Below are 12,115 nucleotides of genomic sequence, written 5' to 3'. Positions count from 1 at the left end.
ATTGGATCACATCCAACAAAATGCTCATCACGGTTTTGTTCATGAAGAAGCGTATATCATGCAGGTGATCTAATAATCATATCAGACCTTCTAGGAGCTTGTACTTGAACTACTGGTTGTTGGGAAATTCGTTCAACTTCTATAGTCGAGGGAGTATCTTGAATTTCTTCAAGTTCTATCATCTTGCCTTTTTTATCTAATAGAAATTTCTTTTCAAAAAAGTGGCATTTCTTGAAACAAACATTTTTCCTTCATTGGGATGATAGAAATAATATCCAACAGAAATCTTTGGATATCCTACTGTTAGAGTGGGTGCACGTCGAGCCGAGTGTTGGCCGAGTGTTCACAATGAAACTCTTTGTATAGACAATGTTTATTTTAATAATATTTGAAATTATTCTTTTGGCACATCTTTATCTGTATACCCGTGCTAGTTGCATAGATAAAGTCCTTGAATATACAAATAGTAGAAAGAATATGAGATGCTCATATGATGAGTATCATGAAACTCATATTTGGAATACTATATGTTCTAAACAGTTCCTAGTCAATTCAGCCGCCGCAAAGAAGGATATAGGCCGCTCAAGTTTGAGACTAGTATCTGCGATGTGAGTACCATGTTTCATTGGTAGTGGATATTGTGATGTCCGAGCATGCAGATAGGTGCTCCTGGTAGAGTGCACTGAACAACCCTCCATATAGGACTTTCCAAGTGGTTCTCACTTATCGAGTGGAAACGTCCTAGTTTATGGTTGTACATCATGTCCTTATGACTCGGGACAACATTGAGACTTTATATACTAGCATTGCACTTTGACTTGTTTACCGACTCATATGGAGTCATCAGGTGGCAAGGTTGGGTGTTTTTTTCGAAACATATAGGAGTCGATGCATTGTAGTCGGGGATTCACCGCTTACCTTCGGGTATGGATATCCTATGTGTATGTAGTTTGAAATCTCTGATCAGAGTATGGTGGTAATTAAGAAAGGGGTTTCTTAGATTACACCATCGATGCAACTACGACATTACACATAGTATCGATTCTTTGACAGCTCTCGATATACCAATAGTTGTCGAATCGATCGGGATATATGAGATGAAGGGACCGTACTGTACGCTAACCATAATGGAATGGTTATTGCAGGCACTATCATTTGATATCTAGGGAATCATGTAAGCGATGCTGCTAGACATGATTGGTTGGGTACTATCAGACTTGAGTTCTGACGTTCTTATTATCAAGGAGTTGATAATTAAGAATGGAGCAATTGAAGTATGCTCATATAAGGACATGTTTAGACCCGAATCATATTAAGATGTGAACCCACGGCTAGTTGTATCAATGAACCATTGAGGGCCACACAAGTGCTAAATTTCTAGATCCCGTTGAGAAGGAAATTAGTTCAATGTGTTGAACGGCTTATAAAGGAGTTTATAAGCACAAGAAAAATTAGAAGTATGAATTCTATAAGGGAAATGTGACTTTTAATTCGAGGAAGTGTTCCTAAATTAAAAGTTGGCCAAACAAATAATGCATTTGAAAATTGTGATTTTCATAAACATTATTATGGACTAAATTAAATTAATTCAAGTATTGAATTAATTAAACACTAGTGGACTTAGTAGAGTCCAAATAATTAAATTAATTCAAGTGTTGAATTAATTAAATAACATTGGGCCTTGTTGAGTCCAGTAGAAAATAATTATTCAACTAGTGGGCTTGAGTAAAATCAGGTAAAGTTTAAATGGTCTCAAATGTGTTTGAGACATTTAAATAAAAGTCCATGGGCCTTGTAATTGTTACAAGCCCAAATAGAATAGCATGCATGGGATGTGAAGGGTTGGAGGCTAATTTTTCAATATTCAAAGCATGGCATGCACATGCTCACTTTTACTTTTTCATACACCAAGAAAAACACTCCTCTCTCTCTCTCCTAAGAAGGCTTTGGCCGAAATTTTAGAGTATTTTTCCCTTCAATTTTTCTTCATCAATTGTTGTTGAAAGCATACTCTTCTCAAAGAAAATGCTTTACATTTTTCTAGTGCAAGTGTAAGGTGGATCTTCCTTGTTGGTGGTGGGCTTAATTTTGAGCAATGAGTGCTCATTGGAAGCTTGTAGAATAGTCTTGCCATTGAAGAGCTTAGTTGTTTGACAACTTAAGTTGGAGCCATCATCAATCTTTTAAAATTGATAGGTAAAATTCTAAAAACACCCTATGTATGACATTTTGTGTTTTATTGTATTTGCTACACGCTATAGTTTAGGGTGCTCGATTTTCTTGCTAGAAAAATAATTTTGAAACTTCCAGTTGCGCAAGAAAGCACCTTAATCGATCCCCTTTCACCTACAAAGTAGCACAAAGTGGATCTACTATCCAATTTGTCTCCCACTGTCTGCTTTACGTAAGCATGACATCCTCATATTCTCATGTAAGAATATTTGGGAGTTTTTCTCATCCATATCTCATATGGTGTTTTATCAACTGCTTTAGTATGGACATTATTCAACAACATGCCGCAGTTTCAAGCGCAAAGCCCCAAAATGATATAGGCAATTAAGTGAATTTCATCATGGATCGAACCATGTCCATCAAGGTTCGATTTCGACATTCAGAAACACCATTCAATTGTGGTGTTGCTGGTGGAGTTCACTGTGAGAGAATAGCATTCTCTTTTAAATAACCCAAAAATTCAGCAATTAAATATTCTCAACCTCGATCAGATCGAAGTGCCTTAATACTTCTTTCAAGCTGGTTTTCTACTTCAGATCTGAACTCTTTGAACTTTTCAAATGCTTCAGATTTGTGTTTCATCAAATAAACGTACCCATACCTCGAATGGTCGTTAGTAAAGGTAATGAAGTAGGAATGCCCAAATTTTGTGCTAACACTTAGCGGGTCACAAACGTCTGTGTGGATCATATCCAGTAGATCATGCGCACGTTCCACGTTTCCATTGAATGGAGTCTTTGTCATTTTTCCTCTTAGACAGAATTTACATGTAAGTAGAGAATTTATGTCTGACAAGTCAAACATGCCTTCTCCCACTAGTTTGCGCATCTTTCTTTGGTAAATGTGACATAGTCTAGCGTGCCATATTTGTGTGGGATTCGGATCATCTAACTTTCTTTTGTTTGTTGTTGAAATCATGTTTACTTGGACATTCACTTATCATTTCCAGAACATTTCTGGCACATATAATTTCTTATGTCCGGACTTCTTGCAGTGAAATAAATATGTTCTGACTTATCTGAATTTGTAGGCCTTTTAAGTGTCCTTCAGAGTTTGCCTCTTATTGGGTTTGTTTTTCTTGTGAGGGGCAGAACATTTCTTTCCCTTATCTTGTGGGCCATTTTTCGTCTGATGAGAGGCCCATTAGAAAAACAACAATTTCCTGTTTTATGGTGATCTCATAAGTTATAGCGTATTGACTAGCTCTTCAAGGCTATCATCTGTCTTATTCAAATTGAAGTTCACCATCACCCCGTCAAATGAGAAAGAGAAAGACAACAAATTGATGTTATCTAGTAACTTGTTCGGAATCACATATTCCAGGCCCATCACATTCTCAATAAGCCCAGTCATACGTACACCACGCTCATGGGCTAAAGGCCCATCTTGTATACGTGTAGTCATGAGCTCCTTGAAAGTAATGTGCATCATTGTATGAGTTTCATACACCATGCAACTCTTGCACGTGCATTCGAATGTCAGTAGCATTCAACATTTCCTCAAACTGTCCCTACAGTTCATTTGACAGAAGCGATCATGTTACTCTTTAGCTTGCATACTATGGTCCTACCATCTTGCATGCTTTGTCAGTTCAGCAGGACTGACAATAGTGTGTATGTCAAATTCTCCGAATTCAAAACAATTTTCCCAACCAGTCTTGAAAATTAGATTCGATTAGCTTTTTAATAATAAAAATGGATTACGTGACGAAATCGAATATATACTGATACGGAAACAGAATAATGGTTGCTGATAATTTTAAAATAATTTTAAGATATAAAATATGTATTTTTTTATTTTATAAATTCTCTCCCACTATTTTGACATTTTCACCACTCTATGATGAAAAAGAGAAATCGTATTTCCTTAGTGGGCACGTAGAGTCCAATTAGCCAATTATAATATCGAATAATATCAGCCAATTATAATTTCTAAAAGGTAGAATCCAATTGCATTCATATGCAACCTCCGCGTGTTTTGCCTCACGTTTAATAAGGACCCAATAATATGACGCCGTTTATTTTCGCGTGTCAAACCGACCCATCAATATTGAATTGTAGTAGACGGTCGCCATGAGTTCCCCCAATAATATGAGCCGAAGTCATGGAAGTTTCACTCAATTACATCATATGTCCGGTGGAAGTCACAGCTTTCCGGCGTCAAGGCCTCCCCAATAATATGAGCCAGACACTGTCCTTGGGTAGCGATCAACATGCAACCACAGCTGATGAAAGGCAAGGAAAAATTAAACTCTTTTAATTTTTACTTTTTCGTTTGATATAAATTTTGAATCATATTCAAAATGAGGGATTTTAATTTTAAAATTGTCTCATCATTTTAATTTAAAAATCGCGTGCCATGTTTTTTATGTTTGCCGGATTCATGCAATTATATTATTTTATAATATACATACATGCATATTATTATATATCGCATATATCATAATATGACATTCAACAATAAATAAGGATGATCGGATCGCCAACACTATTAGATCCATGTGAGCCAAACATGGATCCAGGTCCAAAACCTAGGTAAATGCAGGGATGCAAATGCAACTATTACAAGAGCTTCCAATATTTTACATGTCTTCATCTTGTGCATCGGGTCCACCATCTTCCAGTCTTGATCTCCCATGATTTCTAATAATTACATTTAAATAGTCATGGTACATAATGGATACATCTCATGGGGTTGGAATGAGCCACAAACCAGGCCCACTTTAATAATATCAAATATTAACCAAATGAATAAAACAGTAAAATATCATAACATACACCTAACATATTGGTCAAGGCTCTCGATCATCCTTCATGCATTTAATATCAAATATTAACATCAATTTAATTAAACAAATTTAATTAATTGATAAATCATATATCTAATAATTTTATCACTAACTATCCACAATTATTAAAGAATTTACTATATCATAATATAAATTCAACTCATTGAATTTATTCTCTCAACGGGAACAAACGATCCAGTGCTTGTGTGACCCTCAATGGTTCAGAGATACAGCTAGCCGTGGGTTCACAACTCTTTGTGATTCATGACATAATCCTTTATTCAGGCTTACCCTTATTTGCCCCATTCTATATATCAACAATTGATCATGAGAATGTCAGAAATCATATTTCTGATTAAACCCACTGAATCATGATAAGAGCGTCTAGCAGCATCGCCCCATGATTCCCTAGGTATCACTGATAGTGCCTGCAAGAACCAGTCAATTATGATTAGCATACAGTACTGTCCCTTCATCTCATATATCCCGATCGAATCTGCAACCATTGGTTCATCGAGGGTTGCATAATAATTCGATAACTATGTGATACATATAAATAGTGTCATCGCATGTACCATTGGAGAACTTCTTCTTCAATGTGCATCTCATACTCTGGCCATAGATTCCACGCACTATTATTTCATCAGATCACATAGGATATTCACACCCGTAGGTGAGCGGTGAATTCCTGACTACAATGCACTGGCTCCTACATGTGTCGCAACTGTACCCAACCTCGCCACTTGATGACTCTCCTGGAGCCAGTAAACGAGTCAAAGCACAGCTCTAGCATATAGAGCCTCAGTGTTGTCCCGGGTCGTAAGGACTAATGACATACAATCATAATCACGGACTTATCCTCTCGATTAATCATATCCACTTGGAAAGTCCGAGGGAGGGTTGTTCGGTATAATCATCATATGACTACCCATCTGCATTTTGGACATCTCTATGCCCTTACCAAAAAACGCAGTACACAATATCACATATGCTAGTCTCGAGCTCAAACGGCCTTGATAAAGATAAAAAAATTGTATATTAATTAAATGTTTTATAATATAAATTTATAGTTTTGATTTATTAAATGTTTAAATATTATATGTTTATAATAAATTGTATAAAATATAAGTTGTTGTGTAATTATAAGTTTTTACTATTTTTACAGGTTCGATAAAACAAGAATAACATTGGCGTTGCAAATGAGATTAAGATGATTCTTGGACCTGTAGAAAGTTGATGATAATATCTACAATATTGGTGACAAGCATTAGATAAAAATCTTCTCACAATTGGGATCAAATTAAGCAACAAATAAAGTTACCAAAGGAGTGACAGTTTTACCATGCTCTAGTATTTTGACCATATCTCTCAAATTACTTGGTCAAATGGTGAAAAAAATACCACAATTCAAACAACTCAATTATCTACATGTTTTGTTTTATGTGGAAAATAAAGTTCGGATAGGGAAGATTTTCAAAAGTGATGTGTATTAAAATATAACTTCTTGGAACACCAATGAAGACTTTTGTGTAAAAAAAATATTTTATTTGTGGTTGTCTCCCCAAATTTGGCTATAAATAGGGGTGCATTGTAATGTATTGAGATATCCCTCATTTTATGAACAAACCTTTGAGTTCATAATATTTCTCTCTTTGTTTTTCTTTTATTTCTTCATTTAAATATAATTAGCATGTTAATTTCATATTCAAAGTTTTACACTTTGAATAATGAGTAGCTAACTTCCCAAAGTTGAGATCAAAAGGTGAAACTATTGGCATGATAATAAGGTTATTAAAAGGTAAGAATCTATATTTTATATTATTTAATCATTATTTATTGTTTATTTTATATTTATTTCTTTAACCATTATTATACTCTACTTATAAGTGGGAGTTTTGATTTATTGTTGCTATATGTTACACTAAATTCTTGGAACCATTTAAATGTTAGTTTGGTATTACCAACCATTTAAAGTGGATGCCTTGATTTATTATATATGAATATATCATAATATTAATTTCTTGGTACCATTTAAATGTTTGTTTGGTTTTACCAACCATTTAAAGTGGATGCCTTGATTTATTATATATGAATATATCATAATATTCATTTCTTGGTACCATTTAAATGTTAGTTTGGTTTTACCGACCATTTAAAGTGGGAACCTTGATTTAGTGTTTACAAATATTTATATATAGCACAATAAATACTTGACAACATTTATGAGTTTTGATATATATACTTATAAGATAATAATAAATAACATAATATAAATATGATTATTTAATATATTGGAACCATTTTATTAGGTGGATTTCAATATTGTTCATTAATGTTAGCTTTATTAAAATACCAAGAGTGGATCCTTTAATCTCAACTACTTAAATTAAAATTTGAACAATTAAAAATTATCAATTAAAGATTCAAACAATTAAACGAAAAAAAAAACAAAAACAAAAAGACATTGTAGTGGACTTGTAATTACCTTAGATTCTCTGTGGATACGATATTCGGACTCACCGAATTATACTACTTGTGGGCAACCTGCTCTTTGGAGTGCAACAATCAAAGTCGCATCAGGCCTTTATCCTTATTTTAGGCGGCCGAATCGACTAAGAACGAATTTAGAATATGCAGTGTTTACAAATGAGTTTAAACATCGAATTACGATTCATTTGTATTAAAGCATAATCAAGGACTTTATATATGCTGATTGCATGGGTATACAGATAAAGTAAAACGAAACCATTAAAAAGTAAATTATATTAAAATAAAGATTATTTATTACACTTGAGTCAATAAATTCTCCAGCCAACAGTTGGCTTACATGACATCTACTCTAACACTGAGTGCACAGCCGAAGGAGAGACCGACATATAAAAACAAAAGTGGAGCACTCAACTTCTTTCAAAATTTGAAACGAAAAAAGTTCAAAGAAAAATCTATGATAATAACAAATTACAATGAGATCCAAATTTATCTAAGTCAATATATTGAGACTACGGAGAATTTCGATTTCCTTGATTGGTGGAAAGTTTTTTTATTTTACTTTATCCAGTGTTAGCGGCAATTGCAAAAGCTGTCCTACCCGTTTAAAGTTCAAGTGTTGCTTCTGAATCAGAATTTTCAGTATGTGGAAGAATCATTGGTGAACAAAGAACTAATTTGAAGCCAGAGAACACTTTCTATGTTAACATGCCTACAAGATTGTTGCAGCCGAAAAAAGAATATGATCGCTGGAGCAATCGATGCATTTCAAAGCTCAAGTTCCGACGAAGATCCGGAATATTCAAAATATGTTTTAATAAATCGTGTTGCAGTTTAGATGTTCATTATAAAATCAATGTTTCAATTATTTTATTTTTATGATTAGTTAGTATTGTTCACCTGAAAATACTAAATAAAAAAATGTTCATTAATAAAAGTAGTTTTATATTAAAAATAATAATAGTTGGACACGAAACTCGGAACTAGTCCGACCCAATTCATAAAAAATATTAATCTTTATGCTAGAAATATTTTACTACTCCAAAATCTTGTAATCCACATAAGTACATCTAAAATTCACAAAAATATAAAGAAATATGAATACAATAATTGTGGGACTAAAGTTAAAAACTAAAACTTCTACAAGGATTATCCAATTTAAAGTTAGACTATACTAACTACGAGTATTTTTTAAAAGGGTGGGTCAAAATGCGATGAGAAATTGCAATTTGAACAAAATTTAAATGATTAAACTAGTCCATATGAACCCAAATCTGCTGTCCCCTTGCTTGTTAAGGCTTTAGAAGAGAAGAAACCAAATGTGCACTCACTCTCATCAACATAAAAATCAACCGAACAAATTTAGGCTCTTTTGTCACTTAAAATGGGGCTGTAATCCTTGTTTTGTAGTAGTCATAGATAGGATAGGCAGCTAATAGAGACCCTCAAAATCAAATCAAAATGATTCATGATTGTCGAAACAAATGTAATTGATTTAAGTAATAAATATATTTGAGAAATCCATCCATCCATCATCCATCCATCCAAGTACATTCTATTTGAATATAAACTTAAATTGCAATGTTTTTATCTAGTATTATAATTGGTCACATGAGTTGTATATTTTATTGAGAACTTTGACATACATCTGAGTATCAAACCACATTTCTCTCATAGCTCCAACATGACTCCGATCACGGACAGAAAACCAGGGCCGACGTTATTTTCACTATGTTTCGTCTGTCCCCACTCCATCCATGAACACCACAAATGGAACTTTCATAGAATGGATTGGAGAGCAAGCGAATAAACCAACATGCTTATTTTGTGATCAAAGTTTCACGGGTTTCACTAACTAGAAACAAATTTCACCAAAATAAGTAATATGACAAATGTTTCCAGAATCAAAAGGGGGTGAAAAGTTACAGGGGATGTTGGAGAAGAGAACAAACTGACGAAAAATTAATTAAGAGAAACATGAGAAAAATCTCAGCATCGAAAACTTGTGGATATTCCCCACGAGGAGACAACATCAGATCAAGCTCTCGCTCAGCAATTCGATAAGCTCAAACTTTTTCAACTTCGAGAATCCTTTCATGCCACGAGACTTGGCAAGAGCTTTCAGTTCAGTCAGCTTCATTGCACTTAAATCACTAGCTTCTGCTGCATCCAGAAACTCACCACCATAAATATGAGAAGCTTCATCCTCCGTCATCTCATCAAGCACGTTTCCTTCTGAAAAAAGTGGCTCCACATAAGATTCAGAATCAAAATCAGATTCAATATTGAGTTCAAGACCGTTTTCAGCTTCGACCTCCAATGTCAGCCCTTTTGTATTACCATCTAGATTGCCCTGCGAGATTGGAGTGACTAAGTCATCAGAATCCTTGGGCTGGAACCTGATTTCAGGGACCGGTGAACGTTTTTGGAAATTTGATTTAGGCCTGTTACGAAGTGGACCTGGGCTTTCTTGTGTCTTGTGTTTCACAATATGATCATAATCTGAGATGTTTGTGCTTCTCTCTTCAGTTAACGAGACATGTTCAGGTTCATTAAGAATGAATTCCTTGCTTCTGGAGCCGTTGGTGCTTTTCTTGCCTTGCTGAACTGAATGTTTCCTAAGAAGCTTGAGTAGAGAATCAACAGTTTCGTTCTGTTTGTTTTTTCCTTGTAATTCCTCAACCTTCTTTTCTTCCTTCATTGCTGCTCTTTCACGAAGTTGTGCTTGCACCTTTCGAAATAACTCAACAATCTCTTTTTCTTTAGGACCAGGAGTTGCAGTTCCCTGAAACTTTTGGTTTCCAGAGACAGAAAGCAAGGGTCGTCCATTTTTTGATGGAACCGTTTCAGATGCTTCAATATCTTCATGCCCATCTCTCTCTTCATTGTGCCTATTCCTATTCCGGGAAAAGCCCGACCTTTTTCGGTTAAAGGAATCTGAATTTCTCTGATAATTGCCTGTACTGGCATGACATACAGAAGATGTGTGCCTAGAAGCATGTCTCAATGATAAACACCTTACATCAGAATTGAGCTTGTAGTCACCACGAGAAGAGTTGAATAAAATTCCCACTGTATTTCCAGACACTCCCGAGTAGGTCTGACACCTACCATCATGTGGCACATATCCTGCATCGAGGTTAAGAAATAGTTCTGAAAACCATTAATTTCTAGTTAGTCTTGACAAAAACAAGTTGGTCCGTCGGTCGTGAAACAAATCTTACTCTTTCAATAATCAGTTGTGTGAAACTATTGTCGAAAAGAACTTAAAACATTCTTTTATCCCGTAAAAATTGGAAAAAAAAAATTTGCGACCAAATAAAAAAATTATTTTCAGTAAGGTTGTACTGGTGAAGTCAGTTAAAAACAACTTTATCGAATCTTTCAACTCAAGATTGGCTACTGAAATATCATCACCAAATCAAATGTATAATTGAGCAGACACAAATTGTTGTGCTACAACTTCATACCTAGAAAGAGGATATAGAGACAAAAAATAAAATGAACAAGCCAAATGTTAGACTCCTGAGCAAGAAGTTTAACAACCAAGAATTTAAAAAACAAAAGAACATTTTTTAGAAAATTAAAATTAGAAAATTGACTGATTAACAATATAATTTCAGCATCTTTACAATTTTGACAAATCCTATAAAGGAATCCCACAGATTAAGGATACGTAGAATTCAGAAAGATTATCAAAACATTTTTCCAGTATTTACCTTGAATGTCATAAACTACAAGCACCATCTCATGCTATGTTTAAACGGCATGCTGAAAGCTAAAAAATAGCCATAACAAGGATTACACAAGTTATACTGCCAGTGGAACCGAGTTCATGACTGTGGAGCCAAAGCAAGAGACCAAGAACTCCAAGTTTCTTCTCAGGCAAAAAGGGTTTTCCACTTACCTCCACAACAAACAATCATAATCACCGATTAGAAACAGACCTATCACCATAAAATCATATCGATAGAAATAAAAACACCCTTACATCCCAATGCTCAAATCAGCATTAGATTTAGTCCGTGTATCATCTTCTCTACCACAGCACAGCTTCATACACACAAATAACCGAAAACAACATGCTAAGGCCTATCACGGAATGCACTCACACAAACATTTCATCAAACAGATGACGAGCATCAGTCAAAAACACAATCCCAGGCAGAAACAAAATCCTCACATAAATTCATTTACAAACAAAAAGGAACATTAACGAATAAGAAACCAGATACGCAGGCATTTCTTCTAAAGCACGAAACTTTGAGAGCAAGTGCTTAATACATGCATAAAATGCTTTGCACAAACACAATCGTGCATTTCCAAACAAAACGTTTACCTGGAATAATCTTCGAAACGAACGAAACCGAGTGATGCGACATGCCTAGAAGCTGCACGAGGAAATTCTTCAAACGGCGGTGTAGATTTTACGTGGGTCGACCCGTGACGAATTCTGGCAGTGGTATTTCAATGGTGTGTTTATGTTACTGTGTGAGGCAAGTAGTAAGGATAACAAATGGGCTTTAATATATAGGCCCACCTACTAATTTTGTCAGCATTTTAGGCCTATGGCACCATAGCAACAAGTTTATTTATTTTTTTTTTTGC

The 12,115-nt window shown here is 34.8% G+C and overlaps 1 protein-coding gene across 2 annotated transcripts; it reads right to left on the bottom strand.

The window, feature by feature from the left end:
- Positions 1-9,265: 9,265 nt before the first annotated feature.
- Positions 9,266-12,006, bottom strand: LOC142544911 (rho-N domain-containing protein 1, chloroplastic-like). Of its 2 annotated transcripts, none has more exons than XM_075651940.1 (2): positions 11,847-12,006; positions 9,266-10,636 (listed from the first exon to the last, which is right to left on the bottom strand). In XM_075651940.1, the coding sequence occupies exons 1-2, from the start codon at positions 11,887-11,889 to the stop codon at positions 9,540-9,542; spliced, it is 1,140 nt and encodes a 379-aa protein (XP_075508055.1). In that variant the 5' UTR covers positions 11,890-12,006; the 3' UTR covers positions 9,266-9,539. The 2 variants fall into 2 exon arrangements, with proteins under 2 accessions (XP_075508055.1, XP_075508051.1); XM_075651936.1 differs by having other exon boundaries at positions 9,266-10,660; positions 11,847-12,003.
- Positions 12,007-12,115: the final 109 nt, after the last annotated feature.

This window comes from Primulina tabacum, chromosome 1 (genome assembly GCF_025594145.1).
Source record: "Primulina tabacum isolate GXHZ01 chromosome 1, ASM2559414v2, whole genome shotgun sequence".
NCBI lineage: Eukaryota > Viridiplantae > Streptophyta > Magnoliopsida > Lamiales > Gesneriaceae > Primulina > Primulina tabacum.
Note: the sequence above shows the minus strand (reverse complement) of the source record. Positions and strands in the feature narration are given on the sequence as shown.

Bases quoted from the DNA above. Each gene is read 5' to 3' on its own strand.
- LOC142544911 (XM_075651936.1), bottom strand. From the start codon at position 11,889: ATGTCGCATCACTCGGTTTCGTTCGTTTCGAAGATTATTCCAG. The intron at 10,661-11,846 runs GTAAACGTTTTG...AATGGTTTTCAG, and splicing joins CGTTTCGAAGATTATTCCAG to AACTATTTCTTAACCTCGAT.